The sequence below is a fragment of the Trematomus bernacchii genome, unplaced genomic scaffold (assembly GCF_902827165.1).
Source record: "Trematomus bernacchii unplaced genomic scaffold, fTreBer1.1, whole genome shotgun sequence".
Lineage (NCBI taxonomy): Eukaryota > Metazoa > Chordata > Actinopteri > Perciformes > Nototheniidae > Trematomus > Trematomus bernacchii.
In genome coordinates this window covers 12,114,008-12,134,898 of record NW_022987564.1, presented here as the reverse complement: position 1 = coordinate 12,134,898, position 20,891 = coordinate 12,114,008, and the positions used below count along the sequence as shown (strand labels likewise).

The window sequence follows — 20,891 nt, the reverse complement described above, 5'->3', positions numbered from 1 at the left end:
AGACATTAACGACAAGGAAGAGTCATTTGTAATAGGAACTATGTAGAGAGGGATTCAAACTAAAAGAGTGGTGTGGGGGCATTAAGACATTAAAGATAAGCGTTTCCAACCAGTGGGGGAATCCCGGCCATCGTCCTTCCCCTCCTCAGAGTCTCTCTCTTTCTTCTTTCGGTGGTGTCTGTGTCCTCGATGACGATGTCTCCGTTTGCTCTCCCTTCCAAGAGGAACATGGACGCCTACATACACCGCTCTGTGGCCTAGGGAAAAGACAAGTGCAATACCATTTTAGATATCTTTTTCTTACACACTCTTTTGCACAAATTAATAAAGGAATAAAGGTTCGGGGAAGTTTAAATACAGTTCACAATTTGAGTTACATTTTCATTATAGATGATTCAAACTGACTAATTAGCAGGTGGTAAAGGGACATACAAATGTATCTTATTGGAAATAAAGTAAACTTGTTGTTTTAACATAGAATGTATCATTTAAATGAAATAAAGTTCTAAATGTTTACAACACGTCCCATCTAAAGTATTCTGTACAATCTGATGACCAGATTTCTATCGTAAAACATGTTGACCTTGAAGTTTCCTGCCCATCACACACACACACACACACACACACACACACAGCAGATGTCCACCTCTGTTAGCAAATAAAGCTAAGACAATGGCAAACCAAATACCATTTCAGTGTGGTCGAGACAATAAGATTTAATAATTCAATTTCAAAATCCAAGGCTTCATTGTAAAACTTAAATGTTGAGCCTACAATAACAGTGTCAGTATTTACATCTGAACAGAAACACTAACATTTAAAACCGAAGACAGAGAACTCTGCTTTTCAATGGAGTGCTCTGGATAATCAACTTGAAGAAAACCAGAGTACAATGTTTAACTTTTTTCACCCCTCTCTGTTCTCCCCAATGTTTTATTTACTTCCCCTCATTATTTTTACTGCCACACAGGAACTGTGTTCTGAAATGCAAACGCCCTATTTTCGCCCTACATACTCTGCCAATACTCATTTTTCACAGATGAGTCATCCCTCTTTGATTTGAGAGGGAACCCTGGGGGAATGAAACCAAGATGCAGCACTCACAGGAAGGCACAAGTGACACATGAGCTGAACAGCTGGAGGGGAACGGAGACGGAGGAAGAGAGAGAAAAGACATGGGAGACGAAAGAAGATGGAAAATAAACAGCCTGGCTGGACAGAGAGCAGAGGGCTTCACCGGTGTCACAAAAGGTTAGAGAAGGGATAAATGGAGATATTACTGAGTGGAGGATGGAGGATATGAAGTGCTGTAGACGGACATAAAGAAAGAGCAGAGTGCTGGCGGGGGAGGACAGAGGGACAAGTAGCAAACACCTGAAGGACATATTATTGGACTTTTGTTGTGAACAGCATTGACTATAAGATGTAACATACAGCTAGTGCTGTGTATTGGCGAGAATCGGACGTCTTGTAATGAGTTCTAACACAAAATCTCGGAAAATGTAATTATAAGTGTCTTAATTATGCAGAGCCTGGTGTGTCGCTCTTAAAGTGATCGGCAACAAGTGAATGAATAAGCATTTGATCAATAAAAATGTGTGTTGGCCTTGGAAACCTACCCTTTCTAACACAAGAAAGGTATTTTCAGTCGGTGTGGCTTCAAACTTACTGTCCAAATCCTCCTTTTCGTAGTTTGTGTGAGTACTGAAGCTGCTCTTTCCATGGTCCACTAATGCCTCCTCATCTAGACCCTGAGAACAACAGGTGAAAGAGCAAAAGAGATTGAAGGATACATTATTTATTAAAAAACAAAACACATATGTAGTGTGCAAATAAATTGTTTTAACCCCAATTATTTTACTGGTTCATATAGCTTAATATACCTTAATGACGGCTTTTAGAATGAGAGTCAAGACAAATTAATCCAGTTCAATAGACATTAAAGGGAAGTGTTGGTGAACCATTAGGAAAGAAAACGCATTCAAAGCACGTCTTACTTGCAGTAGCCAACATAACCAGACACAACAGACAATCAATAAAGTGTCTCCGATAATGCAGAAACAATGACCGAATGAAAATATATTTAAATTCAAGCTTTATTTCAAATAGACTGTCGCTAGAAAGGAATACATATGAAAGTGGGTTGATATACAGGAGAGGCAGATATAGAATCTGTTAGTAAGATCTAGCAGAAGCATCTGGGGAACCAGCAGGGCAGAGAAGGACCCCGACTCAGATCGTGTAGGCTCTGATAAGACTGGTGGGAACACAGCATGAAGATCTTTACATTTCCTCTGACACCCCGGATATGTTAATCAATGGTGGGTTTGGTGAGGGTCCTGTTTGTTTTTTTATTTGTATTTTTAACCCCATACCAAATGACTCTAGAGCTCTGTGTTTATGCGTTTGAGTAAAGCAAACTAATGACTTTGCAGATGGCCAACATCTACAACACATTACCACAACACTTAAACAAGACAGTCAATATCTCGGGCCATACAATAAAATATTATTAAGTGTACTTAATGTTTAGTTGACCATGATCATAGACCAGCACACAAATATATACTCTGATAAACAGGTTAGCTTATTAAGAAGATTATCTTTTTTTTCCACAAACAAATTAGCCTCTATTGGAATATATATTCAGTGTTGGTCCATGCCATAAAAGGTTGAGTTACATGGCAACGTCAAGAGGCTGGCTCCACTCATTAAAACAGAGGTTATGTGACCTTAGTGAAAATGATCATTCAGATATTCATGTCATGGAAACATCAACAGATAGAAGGATCCAATTAGAGGAGACACAATGTTTTTAGAAAACATGGCTGAAAATGTGCATTTCATTAGTATTTATCAAATGATAGTGCCTTAAAAAACAGATAACAGTACCTAAACACACAACTGCTATATGTGTGAGGGGACTCCTGAAATCCCAGCCTTAACCATCAGCAGTATCAACATTTACGATGAGGATATCCCAATCCTACCTCTAACCTTATACAACCAAAACATTGTACAATTTGAAACTCAAAACTAGCTCTCATAACAACGGAAATGTAAAACCACACACACACATACATAGATACATATATAAAAAACATGAAGCTCCTCAACCCAAACCGAGTTTGGCTCTGACTCTATAACCTTAAGAACATTTAAAGCAGCCAAAGACACATCTCCAGTTACTCTTGCATGTGTGGCCAAAACAGAACTATATGTGCTTTGAGAAGCTCCTGTGGGTCCGCCATCAGGGAACAGCAACTGATACCAATGTCATCCCAGTCAGTCCCATCTTTGTGAAAATATTTGAATTCGGCACCTCAAGTAACCTTCATACTTCCAGCTGTTCTTTAAGACCACATGGTGTGAATCAATAGAAGTCAAGCCAGCTCGGCCACATGATCAGCAGGCATGATGTATTGCGACAAAGAAGGAAACCCTTTTTTTAGACACACATTCATATAGAGTCGGTCAACACCACAGGGTAGCCGTGAGCTGAAGGTGGCTTTGAAAGCCAGGCTAATAAGATCGGCCTGAATAATATATAGGCCTATATATAACATACGTTTGTGACATGTCTGACAGTATGGATCCTATCTTAAAGGGTTTTTTGAGAGCTTGTGCTTTAATACCATGTTGCAGATGACTGTTCATAACATGTCAAATAAATGTCTTCAATTATTTTCTAATACACATATAACATAAATCAGACACTTTGCTTCAAAGAAACGCTGCTTCCTGTCTCGTGTACAAACCCTTTTATGCAACACAATCCCCAATTGGTTGATCCTTTTGATCACTTCAACCAATCACAGAGAGGCTCTGCTGCCATGCAGGAGGGTGTAGAAACAAAAGTGACGATGACAGCCACATGGTGAAAAGACACACGATATGTGGATGACATCAGGGCCTCGTGTGCCTTTGCCCCCGCATGCCTGTCACCCTCCACCACACTGAAGGTTCACTCTGGTAGAAGGGTACCAACTCTATTTCTATCTCCTGCTTTCCCTGTTTCCTTACTGGCTTCCTATTAGGAATAGGTCTTCAATGACATTCAGAGTTCCACACATATATTATCATAATTATTCTCCTGTTGGAACCCCACCTACAAAGAATGATGCCATCTGTGATTGTGCCTGTGTGTTGGTGCGTCCCAGTTGCTAGTGGATTTGCATGATAATGAGCCATGTTGCTCTCTGACAGTGCCTCTGTGAGGAGCGGTAAGAATACAGCTGCAGGCAGAAGAGCAGCAAGACATGAATTTATCTGTAGTAACTGAAGGTCCTCCCCCTACAGGTGAGTCAAATTGACCAAAGCTGGAGTGGTTGGTCATGATCATTTAAGATGAAAGGTCACTGGATTTTCAGCTTCCAGCATCACAACAAAAGCTAATGTTTGGTCTATCAGTCAATTACCGTAATTTTCGGACTATAAGCCGCGACTTTTTTCCCATTTTTCGACCCTGCGGATTATATAACGGTGCGGCTAATCTATGGATTTTTACAGCTCCGACGACTTGCTCTGAAAACACGGAGGAGCAAAACAACAAACGAGTGAAACAAAGCGTATATTAAAGCCCGGGAAATATACCCGTTTTGACGCTGTTTCAGGAGCGCCTCTAACATTGTTTTGAAGGCCTGTTGCTAGCGGGGGATGCTAGCGGGGGATGCTAGCGGGGGATCCTCGGGCTAGCCCTGTAGACACCGGGCCGAGAGAGCGCAAGGGACCGGGACAGGAGCTCCGCGGGATAACGACCAGGTTTGACTGACCCTGCCAGTCCTATCTTATAACACAAAGAAGACGTAACCTCTCCTAAGTTTGAAAGTTGAAAAGTTTGTGTGTCTGAAACGCTATGTGATACAGTACAGTTTACACAGCACAGTACATGTTCTGTAGCTACTATTGCACTAAATGGTAACACTTGAATACGTTATGCAAATATGCAACTTGTTTGTTGAAATGTTAATAAATGGGAGCTTCCTCAAACAGCCATCTCTTTCCCGACAATCCCCTCTGTGCACGAACCCTTAGATATGGTAATTAAACATTTAAACACCTGCGGCTTATAGTCCAGTGCGGCTTATATATGTACACATCATTCAATTTAGCTGCTGCGGCTTATATTCAGGTGCGCTTTATAGTGCGAAAATTACGGTAGCTGAAACCTTCAGAGATTTCCAAAGGACAAACATTTGTACTTGATGTCATGCAGTTTTAGGTAATTAAATAAAACATTCTAACACATTTAAAAACAGTTAATAAAATACTTTTTTGCTTGGCTACTGGTCATAGTTGTAATTTCCTATTGTGCCAGAATCACATGAACCAACTTTTACTAGCAGGGTGCACAAAGCTGGAGTAAAACCATTCCTGCTTCATGAGTATCGTCTTATTTTTAAGCTTCTTAAAATACCACTTTTACTGTGTAAACAACAGTTTACTCACTATGAGGTTTTCTATAGTATATATGCATGTCACTGTCGTGCCTGTATATGCACGTGTTAAAGTCTGTCGTGCCCTCAACCCCACATTGCTTGGTACATTTTAAGAACACATGATGCAACCCGTCGCATAGCTTTGTCCAAAATAAACCCCAGTCTATCAGCCACAGTCCCCAGGCCAGGGAGGAAATTGGCCATTATGCCTACAAAGCACAGCTGTGGTTGGGCTACAGAAGCAGTGCCAGTGGGGAGCTGGATTTGTGGGCTTAGAGAGCAGGAAAAAGAATGGTCAGCAGAGTGGAAAAGCCACCAAATAGTGACCTCAATATATGACAAAACATAATAGTTATCTGGCTTCACCTAAACAATTAAGGAAACCAGATTATATTTGCCTAGCACTGTTATCTTAACTGTGTGGATATAGATAGATATTTGTGTAGTGATGACCATTATGATTGTTTTTAATATGCCTGAAACTAGTGTTAGATAAGGATGCAGGCCAACTTATCCAAGTGGATCTGGATCAACACATCAGTAACCAGGAAGCTTGATAAATGCCAGATAAAAACATGGAAGGAAAACATTGAATGCAAGTGTAACCATGGTATGAGGTAACCCTCAGTAGGCATAAATGTAAGCACAGTGTTTCCTGCCCGTTCAGGGTCCACTGAGACATGTGCTGCCACATGACAGGAACAGTGCTCTACACATTCTGCTCCACCTGACAGAACCAATGTCGGACACCGGTGGGAATTCGTATCAGAAATCCATCGATGTCATCAGGGAACAAAACGATTCAAGTCTGAGTGGAGAAGTGAAAGCATGCATGGAGTCTGGTGCAGGATAAGCCCGGCTTTGCTCAAGCAAAACACCTCAGAGGGTACAAATGCTGAACGAGTAGAGAGTGGGTTCCAAATAACAATCAAAGAGAGGAAGGCAACACAAGCAGGCAACCTGCCAAGTGCCAACACAATCACACGGTAAAAAGTGTCTCATCATTTCGTATTCTAATCATGCCCCTCATCCACTAATCTTTTTAACATGAGCGTCTCGTGGGAATGTTTTTACCAGACAACAATACAAAAATATGTGTAAATATGAGTGGTGAAAATAATGAATATATATTGTTTTTACAATAACACAAACTTCTGCTCCCAACCACATCAACCAGCAAACAACAACATGAAGTCCAATAAGATAAAAGACTCCAGCTGTTCTTAGTTTCATAGTTATACTCCACAAAAGCTTTTTGGTAAGAAAACATTCACCACCTACAGACATGACATGTAGCTGTATTGCTTCCCTTTTCCATAGAGCATATGCGAGGGCTTCACCACCAAACAAACACTGACAACATACATTGACACAACGAAAAAAACAAAAACTTAAAGGTGATAACAATGCTTAGTAAAAACCCCAAACAACATCTGCTAAATCGTACTGCTGCAGTTTTGAAAAACTCAACATACCGCATCTAAATTCCATGCAACTAATGCTGATCTGATGCACACTGTAAGCATGTCTGTATGTTTTACAGCAGCTTAGGTGAGAAAATCACCAATGTGTTGGGTATTATGCAGGAGTTTAGGATTTATGATTCACATGAAGCTTTAAGAGTAAACACAAGGCTTACAATGTTCCATCCCATAGGAAAGAAAGCACTCTGTTGGAACTCACAATTGATCTATATACAACAATTTCTCAAGTACAGCATGAAAGATGTGGAAAAAAGTTGGGAAATCTGTTAATGTATCTGGGCAGGGTGACTTTAGATTCAGAAATATAGTATTAGTCCCACAGTGGAATTTTACAACTTTACCATCAAGATTGTTTTCTTAAATGAGTAAATTAACATATGTCCTTTTCTGTGGTCTTTGTTGGGTCTAGGATTTAATGATATTGACGTTTATTGTATTTTAAATGTTTTTATGCTTTTTCCTAGGCTGATTTTGGTCCATTTAAAAAAACGCGCCCTGTGGAGTTGTCCTTCCTCATAAATCACTTGCAAACTTGAATCCAGCAGAATACCGTTCCAAGTCGCTACTAGGTTGAAAACCGCACTGGGAACCATTAATTATTTTGCCCGAATAAAATGTCATAAATACTGATAAATGCCCAAATGCATCACGATTCAGGTGGCACATTTAAAATTGCAGACATTCTACACCTTACAGTTCGAAACTTTGTTGACATTCATTTTAATAAACGATAAGATAAATAAAAACAATTGGCTGGAACCAGAGAAGGTTTGGCTCTTTGGAATGTTTTGTTTCCGATTCAAATGATTGATTAATCACTTATTTTCATTTTTCATACATTTAAACGTGATTTTCTAATTCATTGAAAACTTGTAGGTAAACCCACTTCTGTTAGAATGCAGGAGTGATTTAACCAAGCAGCAGCCAAACACCTCTTCAGTCAAACAGACGGTGAATAAAACAAGCAGCCACTCAACAAGGTCTGTTTCCTGTAATCTCAGCTCCTCGCCAGCACTGCTTCACTGGGACCAGTTCCAATCCGTAGAGACTGACGTAAGAGAGGTGTGACAGCGAGAGTCCTGTCCCTCTAGATTACTGCAAATCTCCCGTCTCAGACTGCCAATATGTTCAATTGCATACTATGGATGCAATTATTGTCCTATACTGCAAATGAATGTAATTTATTGGAATTATGTAACTAATTTAATTATTTCTGAAAACAGAAAAATGATAGACATTTGAGAGATTATTGATGGCTCCCAGCCAAATGATGTACATTAGAATATATATATGGACATAACATTTGTATAACATCATTTAAGAAACTTTTTTCAGGAAGGCACAAACATCCATGATGCTTAGCAGGTGCTGAGTAGCAAATGGAAACACTGAGATATGTTAAATATTGTGATAAAGATCTAACTTGCAATGAAAAAACTGATATTTAAATGTGCTTCTGTCCCTTTGCTGCTTTCAGTATAGTGCTCAAACAACATTCGTGATGTGTTCATTGCGCAAGTTGACATTGCGATGAAAACTAAAATGTCCTATTGTGCAGCCCTAAAAAAGTGGTATGATCTGATCGCAGCTATATGTTGCTGACTTTTGCCAACTAGCCATTCAATTATTTACCTATCTGCAGCCTGACCATGTTTGAGCAGAGGCAGTGGGAAGCGTGTAACCTATATATATAATGTCTCCTGAGTGAAGACAATCTTCACATTTAAAAAGCTGGGAAGATATTTCATTTGGCAGAAACGTTGGAAAATAAACAGATTCTAATCATAGTCTCCATAAGATGTAATCATCACTGCCAAACATGGACAGACTTCGCAGGCAAACACAAACCTAAAGATGGAAACCATCCCCTCTCTCTGCCTCACAAATATTTTCCTTTTGATTCCAACAGCCCTTCCTCATTCGTTGCTCCAACTCTGAGCGTAATCATTTTTGCACTAGACTGAATAGAAACAAGCATTTCATTTGTTTTAACGTCAGTCAGTCAATAAACATCTCCATTGACAGCATGCACCTTGTTTGTATTCAGCCACCTTGGCAGACCCATTCCCCCCCTCTCTCCCTAACACTCCTCGTCTTTCTCCCCTCTTCCTGTTCTCCTTGTCCCGCTCCTTTAAGCAGCCATAACTGTGAGTTTCCTCTCTTCTCTGCTCCTCGAGGCGATAAAGGAGTAGAAAGGAAACATTTCCATTTCGAGAGACATGTCTCTGATGAGGCAACAGCTTCTCTGCACTGACCACCTGCCACATTGATTAGCACAGACCACTCCACTCTGCCGTAGAACACAAGAGGACAAACCAATACAAAACACAAGCACGCAAAAAAAACACGCACTTGATCCTGTTCAGTGCAGAACACAGCAGTGAGGCACACAAACACAGAACCAGACGTACCGTAAGCACATGCTCCCCTTCGCTCGAATCGTCCATTTAGACTAAAACATCCGCAAAGAACAGGCAGCAGGGGCGTGAGGCAGCTTTCTGATCTCTATTGTAGAAGGTGTGTGTGAGCCAAGCGCTAACAGAGACACTGTCGCACTTGTCTGTTGCCGCTTCCTCCGCTCATCTCTTTATACAGAGAGAGGAGGGGAGAGAGGGAGCGAGCTGCTTCTAAAAACACGGTGCCCTGCTCTACCCTGTCAGCCCGCTCTTGGCTCAGCAGCCAATCCCACCATGCCACCATGAATATTTTATTTGCCCGGCCAAGAGCTTAGAAACGCACATACACAGAACCACACAGGGGACGGACACACACCTTTGGAGGACATCCAAATGCTCAACCGCAGAGTTATTCAGGTCACAAATGAAGACCCACCCCCAACAAAGATAAATAGAAACAAGAACACGTGTGAGCTTGGCATTCCTCAGAGGGTGCAATGAATTGAAAAAGGAAAGATAGTGCTGTGTATTCATTCATTTTCCAATGTCTTCATGCCTATGACATTCACAATCCCTATTAGAGCCTGAAGGTTGCACATGTCTTTCAACAACCTGTAATTTTATTTTTAAAAGAAACGATGTCTCGGTTGTTTCCAGTCCACAAAAAGATCTGTTATATGAGTAGGGCAAAAAGAACATATTCATGAAACCCAAGCAGCAAATATTTTTTATTTAACATCCTGGGTCGCAGTCCATAGATACTCTTGGCTTTGATGTATCACCTGTTAACAGTGCCAGTCACTTCCAAGTAGATTTACTACAAAATAATAAGGGCAAAGATGAAACCAAGCCTAGAGATACCACCTGGCAATGAGGAGCAGTGTAAATAGAAAGAGTGCCATCTAAAGGCTGAATTCAACTTGAGACTGAACAGAAAGCAAGACCACGTGCACTACTAATGCAGCAAGGTTTGTTTTTTTACTAAAGTGTTTTAGAAAACTGACAGAATATAACAATTTAGAGCTTTAACTTTAAAATAGGGCTGCAGCTATTATTTGTATTATTAATTAATCAATAAATGTTAGAATTAAGAATTTAGTTACACAATATCAAAAACTAGTTATGTCTTCAAATGTCTTCCCCCTCGGGGGATTAATAAAGGGCCATCTTCTTCTTCTTCTCCTTCTTCTAAATGTGTTCAACAGTCTAAAACCCCAAATGAAACCGTTTATTGTAATGCAAGACACGAAAAGAATCACATCCATTCCTCAGTCAACTTGTTGCAATGTGTTGTTCAAAAAACAGTTGCGTATGAAGAATAAAAAAAGAGGGCTAGAGAGATTGAGGAATCTTTAGTACCCAACACGGATCAGTTTGATGTTGTGTGGGCTTGAGTGAAAGCTATCAATGGAACCCCTGGTACAGAAAAGATAACAGACCACTTAAAGCTGGCCTGGGTCAGTAAACTTTCACACGCTTTCAACAGTCTCTGTGACTGTTTGTTTGTGGTGTGAAAAAACAACCACATGAATTATTGATAGTAATAAACATGCAATCTTAGCATGATTTAAAAAAAGCTTGGATTGATCTGTATAAAGACAAATCAACATCGTATTCTGTCCATTTTCATACAGGCAGGGGAAACAGCAAATACGCTCAGGAAGAAGAGATAATTGATAATTTTTTCATCAATAAACTCATGCCTTTACAGCAATGCTATAATTTCCACTTCTTGTAAGGTACAACAGAAAGTGCTTTGTGGTACAGGATTGCGTGTGCATCTTGAAAGAGGCTTACGGTACAAAGATTAACCGCTCAATGTCTCAAATCCATAATCCATCCCAGGTTAAGCCGATATCACCACCAAACTGAAAAACCATTACGCCTATATGCTACCATCAGGCTCACACTTCAACCATCAACAATCAGACCACACTTAACAGTATAATGATAGGGTTGATGAATTTTACAAGTTTTTATTTAATTGCACAATTCTAATCCTCTGTAGACAGGCATACTACCACATAGATTAGTGCATTCTCAGGGCCTTAAACTGCTTTTCTGTATTTAAAATGACCGTTACTGTATTGTTCCGTTACTCCCAGCGGTAATTTAGATGCTAGACAAGTAGAAATGTAAGTGGTGAAGGGAATGAAGGAGTAAATGTATTGAAGTTTATTTAGGTGAGCCTTATAGAACTTAAACAAATATGCTATAATTATAAATATTTCAACTTATTGTGGCAAGCAAAAAATATCGAATTGAAATACAACATTTGCTTTGAGTCAGAACCGAATTGAGGGATTATGATACACATTAGACAATTTATAACATATCACTGTTGTGTACACCAATTAGCCTGGTTAAGGTAGGAATTAATCATTGTTAGCATATTATCTTAATAGTATAGCTGAACAGAACACAGCACCAACAGAACTGGCAAAGAGGCTCATTCGGTGTAATTACCCATTCAGCAATGTCATACAGTGAGTAAGCTTCATAAAACACTCACTAACCCTAGCAGTAAGTGCTGAGCCAATAATAGTTCAGCTAATAGAGCCTACTCTGGCTGGACTAAAACCCTTTTGCACTGGTGGAGCAGCAGGACGTACAAATCCCTCTTTTCTTGGAATGCTGGCGAACATGTGAAGCAAAATTCAATCAAAGCTTAGACTGTACAACCAAATGAGTAAGTTGATAAACAGAGGTCAGGGGGTCAGGAACTAAAAGTGTGATTGTATTAAGCAAGACATGACAGATTGACTGAATGCAAAAAGGGCTTAAGCTTTAAGTTTTAAACTGGTGTTCCAACTATAATATTGCTATCATAATCCTTAATTTTTCTTTCAGTGTCTTTTGATTTTTAGCTGTTCGAACTTCAACCCATCTTTACTGGTACGAGTGTAAAAGCAGAGAGTCCATCACACTGTGTAAAGGCCTAATCTGGCCACTAAGCACTCGTAGTAAAGGCTAAACATGGAAAACACGCAGCAGAGAAGAAGGTTCATCTCTAAGTCAAAGCCTTCTAAGTAGCCTTCTATAAATGCCACAAATAAAGCCTAAGAAGAAGTGGTGACATAAATGCAGCAGAACACCAAACAGAAAACCGTGGCATAACATGCTATGGGTTCATTCCTAGTGTAAAACAAATTCCTAGTGTTTGAAATTATTAAAAGTTGGGGAAAAAAACTAATTATAATTGAATCACTGGTCAAGACCATTTATACAGCCAATGGCAGCAATGTTTCATTTTCAAAATGACTCCATTGGTCAACCAGCAAGCCTGATCACAACAAGAGTCTTCTTGTTTAAACCAGATTAATGCGTTGTCAACATGCACACACTAGCTAAATGCCTGAGTCAAAGCTCAACCAAGGGTATGTTCCTTGGGAAGTGCATTTTGATGGGTGAAGGGCCGACAAAATGTTGTTATATTGGCAATATTCAAATCACAGGAAGCACTATATTTGGTAAAGGTTGAACATGTGTTACAATACCATTTTGAATTATCTATTGTGAAGCTGCAGATATATCCCTGAAACAAATGTTTTTCTGCAGACCTAAAAAAACAACTATTTGTTTGGATCCTCTTGATCCTCAAAGGGTAGAGCCCAATATTGGTGCACAGTTAATAAGCCCAGAGCCTTAGTTAGGTATGGAGCAGTTGAATGTTTCTGTGTCACAGTGAATGCATTGACTTCCATGCCAGGGAAGGAAGTAGGCCTGCACAGCTATCCAGCTACACCTTCCATTGGCAGCCAGGGGTCAAGTTTCGTCCGAGGCATGCACATGTTCATACATGCACACACATATAGGGTCATCCCCACACACACACACACAAACGTAGTAGTGGACAACCATACACCAGCATTGATGTCACATAGTCAGCATGCATATTAAACTTAGCTCTGAAACAAGTTTCTTTTTTGGTCTCGTTAACACTGCTGCGTGTTTGATGCTCATCATCCCATCTGTGACTGTAAAGTTACGCCCAACAGCCAGGATGTGGGCCTCTACTTGACTAACAACTCAGTTAAAATTTCACATTCAAGAGAGTTTGGTAGATTTACTGTCACTCACGTGTCTGATAATGTACAAAACAATTTATCTTCCAGTTTCATGTTTGTTTTACTTCTCTAGCTTTCACTGTCAAATTAGCAGCATTTCCTGACTTGGAAATGTCACACAAGAAGGCGGATCTATTTTGGGCGCATTTGATATGCAAATTAGCCTTGTTATATGGATAAACGTACCAGTGGATCGTATCAACTAAACTAACTAACTAGGGCACACACTATAAAATAACGGAAGAGTAGACCTGTTGAGCGTGAGGGGAAATGCTACAAAGCAGCTGGCATTAAAAGTCAGACTTACTCAGGTAACACACAATGCTAACAGAAAGGTATTTATGTGCACGTTTTAGTTTGTGTAAATGCATGAACACGTATGTCTAGACTTGCCAGAAAAAGGATAACCATTTAACCACCGTTAATAACGTCACAAAACAGGCTTGACTCTGCTCGCTGCCCGGCTACTACATTACCGTTAGCAAGTAACGCTACTAGCTAAAGTAAAGATACACTCAAACATACATATAAAGTGGTCAGAGAAACACCTCTCTATAAAAAACGTTTGAATTAACATATTCGCTAACTTTCTCAAGAGATATTAACACAACTTGTACCCATGCCACGTGTCTGAAGTAGAAAGCCGGCTAACATTAGCAGCCGCCGGATGGTGCCTTATTGAATCTGACTCCCAAGCATCACTACTTCTGCTGCTGCTTGGCAAACAAGGGGCAAACACGGACAAAGAGCCACACACATCATGGTAGGCTAACGGTGAACTGTGCTGGGCGGGTACTTACTGTTCTCAGTAGCGGCCTCATTTGTTCCGAAGGTTCGTCCATTTCACCTGCCGCCGGTCGCTTACCAACCGTTAGCTTGTATTTTTAACAGTTGATGTACGGAAGAGACCGGGACGGGTGACACTTGTATGAACTGCGAGGACTGCTGTGCTTTCCCTAACGACACGATAAGGACACGCCTCTAACTTGATGGACAGGGGTTGATTGCCAATTCGCGTTCAATAATCGGCATTCTCAGCCAATAAAATGCAACTACGTCACTATAAGGGCGGGGGATAATTTCCGTGTCGCCTCAAAGTCCCAAGCGGGCTTTTTTGTTATGATTTTAAAACCCCGTTAAACCATGCATTAAACATGCGGGTACAGCTCGCAATGTCCTCTATATGTAAGTGGAAAATATGAACACTGCTATAAGAAATACAACTTAATTTCAAAGTGAAGTTGGATTTGTAAACTAACCGTACATGAAAACTATGCTGATTTGAATTTGTGGGCACAATACAGCTTTAATGAAGGAGGAACAAGCAAATAAGCAGCAGGTAATATAGTGTTTCATATTCTTCTTTGGTACCACTTTACAATAAGAATACCCTTATAAAGGATTCCTAAAGGGTTTATAATTAGGTTATGAATTAGGTTGTAAACACTTTATTAATCATTAAGAACCATTTATAAACCAGTTATAACATAGTTTTCATACATCAACACAGGCTCACTATTTGGCAAGATGACTAAGCCTTATATTGGCTACTTAGCGAGAATCAACAGTGAGCAACAGATACCAAGGATGCTGGCTGATGAAGAAGACGGAGTAAGCTAACTATATAAGACTTAGCAGTACAGATAAATGTGGGCTCACTATTTGGCAAGCAACCGGTCACAGTTGCCCTGTTTATCTCATGTCTTATAAAAGCTTATTAATGATTTGTAAAGTGTTCACAACCTAATTAATAAATGAATTACAAACTATTCGTAAACCCTTTATAAGGGTAGTCTTATTGTAAAGTGGTACCTCTTCTTTTAACTTAGTTTTACAAATAGGACTACCATTATTGAAAAACAAAGGTTGTAACAACTACTTTCCTCAGAATGCCAGCCTAGGAGGTTATTTGAATGGTGTTAAAGAAGTATGTACACCAGCAGTAGGTCCTAGGCCTATTAACACAGTGAAAAACGTCGCTATTCAAATTTGTTACAAACACATATGCGCTTACAATTGTCTTTGGCCTTTTTCAGTCTTTAGAATCAATAATAATACTGAGCTTACGTTTTTGGAGGATTCATTATTACCTGTTATTTAATTCTAAGTATAATGAATCACAGATTTTAGTTGACAAAGTAGGCTAATGTAGTAGTATTTTGGTTATGGCTTTCTCTTTTATATGTTTACATCTACATAAACTTAGGTCTACTCTATATAGGTTTGCTGAAATGTATGCATGTATTGTAGTTGTGCTATCTTATATGGCTTGAGAGGGACGGCTATGGCAGCACATCCTCAGATATTAATATTAATATATAGTGTCATCAGTAATAGGATCATTTAGATGTCACTTTTTTTTTTAAAGTCTGAAAGCTAAACCTTTGTCTTGAAGTCGAAGGCCAAGAATCAAATTCTGTCTTTTCATTTGTAGGGACTGTTGATTCAGTAGCCTAAATATGAGTAGGACCATTTTGAAATTCAATCCTTATCCTCATACAGCCTCCTGACATAGGCTAATCATCCGTCTTCCATAATACCACCTTTGTTTACCATGTGTTAAGATTTGACATTGTGTAATAATTCCTTTTCTCCAGCAGATGGCAATGCTGTATCAACCATATCTCGGATGTGAGGGAACAGTTGGCTGAGGGATTGGACCATATTGAATTCCCTCTGTGGAGGTAATACTTTCAATTCCCTTTTATTGCTGGCCTTTAGGGTCAGTTAATGGTAAACTGAAATAGCCTGTAACAGCCAAGACACCTAACTGTGTGTTATAATGCATTTTGAGCCCTTTTGTGTATTATGGTAGAACAAGTTTGTGTAGGTTACACGTTGGAAACATTGTTGAATGCTCGTAGTATTTGCAAAAACCTTTGATAATTATCCTAGGAACCATTCAACCTTTCTTCCAGAACTATGGGGTCTTGCACATACTTATAATAAATAGAAAGCTAACTTCTGCCATTGTTCCAGTAAACGCACTTACTAACTAAAGCATTGTTACAAAATCATGTGGTAAGTTTTATTGCAGTGGCGTACATTGAAACATATGCCAGGCAGGTACAGAAGTAGTCTGTTCTTTCAGAGGATTTCATGGATGTCTTCCTTTAAATAGAGCCCGTTCCTCACCCACCGATCAACCTCCGGCATAATCACGCGGCAGCTCAGAAATAGAACTGCGAGGTGGGAGATCAAACTATCACCTCTTAATTGTACCCTGAGTCTTAAAGATGCTGAGAGCCCATTAACGCACAAAGAAGAGTGCTGTGTACTGCTCCTGAAACATGCATCCGCATAATGCAGCTGGGAGATGAGTCAGAAGTTAGACAAGTGGAAGAAGCACCACACTGGCATCCACCTGTGCTGGGACTCGCATAAAGAGATGCAGACTGTAAGGTGTGGTGATGATGTGAAAGAAAGTTTTCTCTTTCACAGCTTTAGAGAGAGAAAGCCAAAGGAAGGGTGAAGTTGAATTGAACTTACTGTAGTGGAAGACCTACGACCATTGTCTCTCAAATGTAATTCAAACCTTCAGAGCAAAGGTTACTCAGATATTTTTCATTTAGCTTGGAGCAGCAAGAGGCGACAGATTGAAAAAAAAAAGAATAACATGTCACCAAATGACTATTGACTGTGTCGTGTTTTGTCCCAGAAGCTGTAGAAATGAAGAGTCCCTGTCTCCCAGAAGGTTTAGTGGATGATGTTTTTTTCCTCTAGTGGTGAGGCCTACTGATGGTGCCAGGAGAGAAAGAAAGGGAATGTGAAATTCCCAAATCTGTTGGAGCGCTCCATCAAAGTGCCAATGCATTGATTTTGACCACCAATTTTTCCCCATGGCTGCCTCTGGATGCCCTACCCAAAACATTGCTCTCAAAACCAGGGTCTTACGGGAGCCTTAGTGCCCCTGAATCCTATTCAACTCTCCCGGGAAACTCAGAGGAGGGGGGTTTAGAGGCCAGTGACCAGCATGGTGTACCCAAATCGACTCAGGGATGGGTGGAGGGTGGGAGGGGTGGATTGTGGAGATGGTAAATGGTGGTTGTGGTCAGAAGGGGAAGGTGGGAAAGGGGAAAAAAAGTAGGGGGGGTCCGGCCTTTTGAGGTGCATCCAACTGCCCTCCAGAGGGAACACAGGGGTTTGAAATCAATGTGCTGTTAAGTGCAGCTTAGCCGCGGGATACTCTCTCCAACATTATCCATGCACCAGTGAGTCAGGGTCTTGCCTCCGCGCTTCACTCGCCGTCTGAGGGCACCGACACACGGCCCCTCCGAGCCTCTGGTTCCTCTCACCTCCGTGCTCTGTGCCAACACTCAACGCCCTTCTCCAAACAGTTGTGGCCCCGCTAACTTGAGACTCATCTCACACCACGGTCTCACTCTAGCAGACCTGTGATTACACGCGTACTTTAGTCGGCCCACCCACCCTCCCATTTACTTCTGATTAACCAGGTCCAAAGCAGGCAGTGAGACTAAATAAAGCATCGTGTTGTTTACAGGCTGAAAGGAGAGCCTTTGTCAGCATCATTAGTACTGTCAATGACCTTAATAATACAAACAACCCATACATAAAACACAATATTGCACAAAGTTCCAGGATATATCTACAGTGAATGTATTGTTGTACTGGGCTAAATAATTATAACATTTCACGCTCGATCTGGTTATTTGCTTTAGCGTTGGCCAATGTGTGCATGCAGTGTCCATCGTATGATATAATTATAAAGACTGGATCTGACTCATGTTGACTAGTGACATTAACCTCAAGATATTTTGTAAATATCCGTAAATATTTGTAAAATAAAAGCGATTAACTAGATCAAAAGTGAATGCATCACAAACCAGCGTGGCCAAATGAGACTCAAACCGTCCCTGAGGAACAATTCTGCAGTAATTCTAACTGGCTTGATAAGCATTTAACAGAAGTGACATTTATCAACACATCAAAAGGGGAAATATAGTGTGAAGAGGAAACATAATCGCCACCGTCTCACTCTTGCTTGTCTTTAGGTTACTTTTTAAAAGGGGCGTCTGAAAAATCTTGACCCAGACACACTACGGCTGCCTGTGGCTGCGTTTAGTCAGTGAGAGCAGTAATAGTGTGTGACTGAAGGTGAGGAAACAGCCTCGGGCCTTCTGCTGTGTTTAGATGTCAGCCCTCCTTGGGTACAATGTCTCCGTAGCCTCCTTGGCCTTTCTTGAACATGAACTCTTAACATGGTCACCAATGGATAGCCTGAGGGAAGGGCACAGACACGTGACTGTTCACACATGAAACAAGAAGAAGTTTTACTAATAATACGCTGTAATTTCTACAAACCACTGCTCAGTCCTCCCAGGCCTTGCATTGCTGACACTACAGCAACACTCAGTCAATTACTGAGATTGTAGCTAGCAATGTTAACATCATAGTGGATTCTTCAGGTCTTATCCCGATGCGCGTAGCAAGTAAACATGGTTTGAATTTGTGGTAGCATGCTGAAGAGGTGTCTATTGATTACTCTACGTCTTGCATGAATGATTGAGAAAGGCACAATATATCGACTTGTTGCTCGGTTTTTCGACAGGGGCTCCCTTGCTGTGGAATATCTATGAAATTAGAAATAAGAGGATGTTTGCAGAGCTAGGAGCCTGAGGAGGGTATTTGTGTTTTAGATATCAGTTAGATGTCTCCATTACAGTTTTGTTCTAAACCTTGTTGTCATCTATTGCTTATTTTTGAGATTTTAATCAAGTGGGAGGATGGCAGGATTTACACCTTTTAATGTCCAATATCAAGGCCAAGATGCATTGCAATAATTTCAGTGGTGGATTTAATAGGTACATTTAATAGGTACATTAATACAAAGGGGTTTGTATAGAGGACCTACATATTTTTGAGGGATTCTGACTGATTAATGTAATTTCGACTAAACGCAGTAAAGGGTTACAAGTTAACGGCATCTCATTTTTTCTAATTTGTTGTCATTTCATCAATTATTAATACATCTCTTCAACTCTTTTTTTGTCTGTAGTTGCTTTCGTTGTCCAGTCATAATCTTGATAGCTTTTTTCCGCTTTACAGACTCTGATTAGCAGAGGTCAAGACGACATGAAAAGGAGAAGAAAAACATCATCAGATGCTCTGAAATACAATTTGCTGACACGCACAAGTGCAAACATTTATATTCTCCAGACTCGAACCCCCCAAGAGCTTTTTCTTACAGCTTTCCTGAGAGGCCAGGGCAATCAAGCTCTCTACCTTGTTAGGAGGTGTTAATTGGAGTTAGTCAGACTCCGCACTTTGTCAAGGAGTCTGACAACAGAATTAATTAGAATTCAAGTATGTAAATCAATTCAAATTGGGGTGCTTATGGGGGAGGATTTTAAGTATTTTAACTGAAGAAAAACAGGTGCTGAGGACATGAGCCAAGTCATCTCGGATTGAATATTATGACTTCTCTTTTCGTGGATTTTATCTCCACTTATCCACTTTTGGAGAGGCGTATACTGTAAATAGAGGTGTTGAGCTGTGTATGGCCCTTAGTTGGTTGGTTGATGGACAATTTTTCATTTAGCCTGTTCTCATATTTTCAGAGTAGGACACATGCCTCACATGCAATTGCATTACTTAAGTAAATGATCAAATGTGTGAAAATACCATGGCAACAACAGAAGGAATAGTAGGACTTGGTGCGTTTTTCACCTAATTGGTTTTATGACGCGAGTCAAGACATATACATCTCATATTTAAATAGCACCTTGCTCACTTGAATTCTGAGTTGTGGTTTTATCTATTTGCACTTTTTTGTTGGTTAAAAAGGATTCCTCAGCTTTGAGAATTTCTGCTTTCTATTTCCAAGAGCAAGAAAACCATCTTAGTGCTTACTGACTGTGGCCTTGAAACCAAAATGGTATCTTACACCATTTGCCATTGCCCCTATAATTTGATGTTGTTTTTAACTATGATTTAGATTATTTATATGTATAATACTTGATAAGTCTTTGGATATGGATAGTCCATTTAAAAATGACGCACAATTAACTTTATTAGGAGAGTACCGATGAGATTTAAAGCAGCAGAAGCGTATGGAATTGTAATTTGCAAGGTTGATGAAAATTAATTGAATGGATACTTATTCAGACTCTCACATTGCTTAAAGGGGAAGTGATGATAACCCATACTTAAAATGGTCCTCATTTGAAGTCAACGTGAAATCGGCTATAGGTTATTGCCGTATCACCCCTTTTTAACCATATTATTTGGATGCATGGTAGATTTTCTGCCTTTAATTGGCAGCAACCACTGGGCTGACCCTATATTGTAGAGGCCTATATGCATGACCTTTACAAGCCGTGACAGGTTCCTCTAAGCATGCACATTCACACTTTCTTGATTTATCTGAAAATGTGTATTTTATATTTCAGTTTCAGCAGCCATTGTAGATTTTAAGATGTGAAGATGTCAAATGAACAATATTTTGAAACTGCATTTCCCATAACCATAATAAAACATCCCGAGAAA

General features: G+C 40.0%; 1 protein-coding gene across 9 annotated transcripts in view; it reads right to left on the bottom strand.

Moving 5' to 3' along the window:
- The window catches only part of LOC117477932 (sodium bicarbonate cotransporter 3-like), a 36,775-nt gene extending 22,433 nt beyond the window's left edge, over nt 1–14,342 (bottom strand). For 7 of the 9 annotated variants that reach the window (XM_034124739.1, XM_034124742.1, XM_034124743.1 and 4 more), the window contains exons 1-3: nt 14,186–14,342; nt 1,670–1,751; nt 111–257 (exon numbers count right to left, since the gene is read on the bottom strand). In XM_034124739.1, coding sequence (XP_033980630.1) covers nt 111–257; nt 1,670–1,751; nt 14,186–14,227 — 271 coding nt within the window. In that variant the 5' untranslated portion in view covers nt 14,228–14,342. Of the gene's footprint in view, nt 1–110; nt 258–1,669; nt 1,752–9,333; nt 9,492–14,185 lie in introns of those variants that run through there. The other 2 variants (XM_034124740.1, XM_034124748.1) reach the window with 1 other exon arrangement.
- Nucleotides 14,343–20,891: the final 6,549 nt, after the last annotated feature.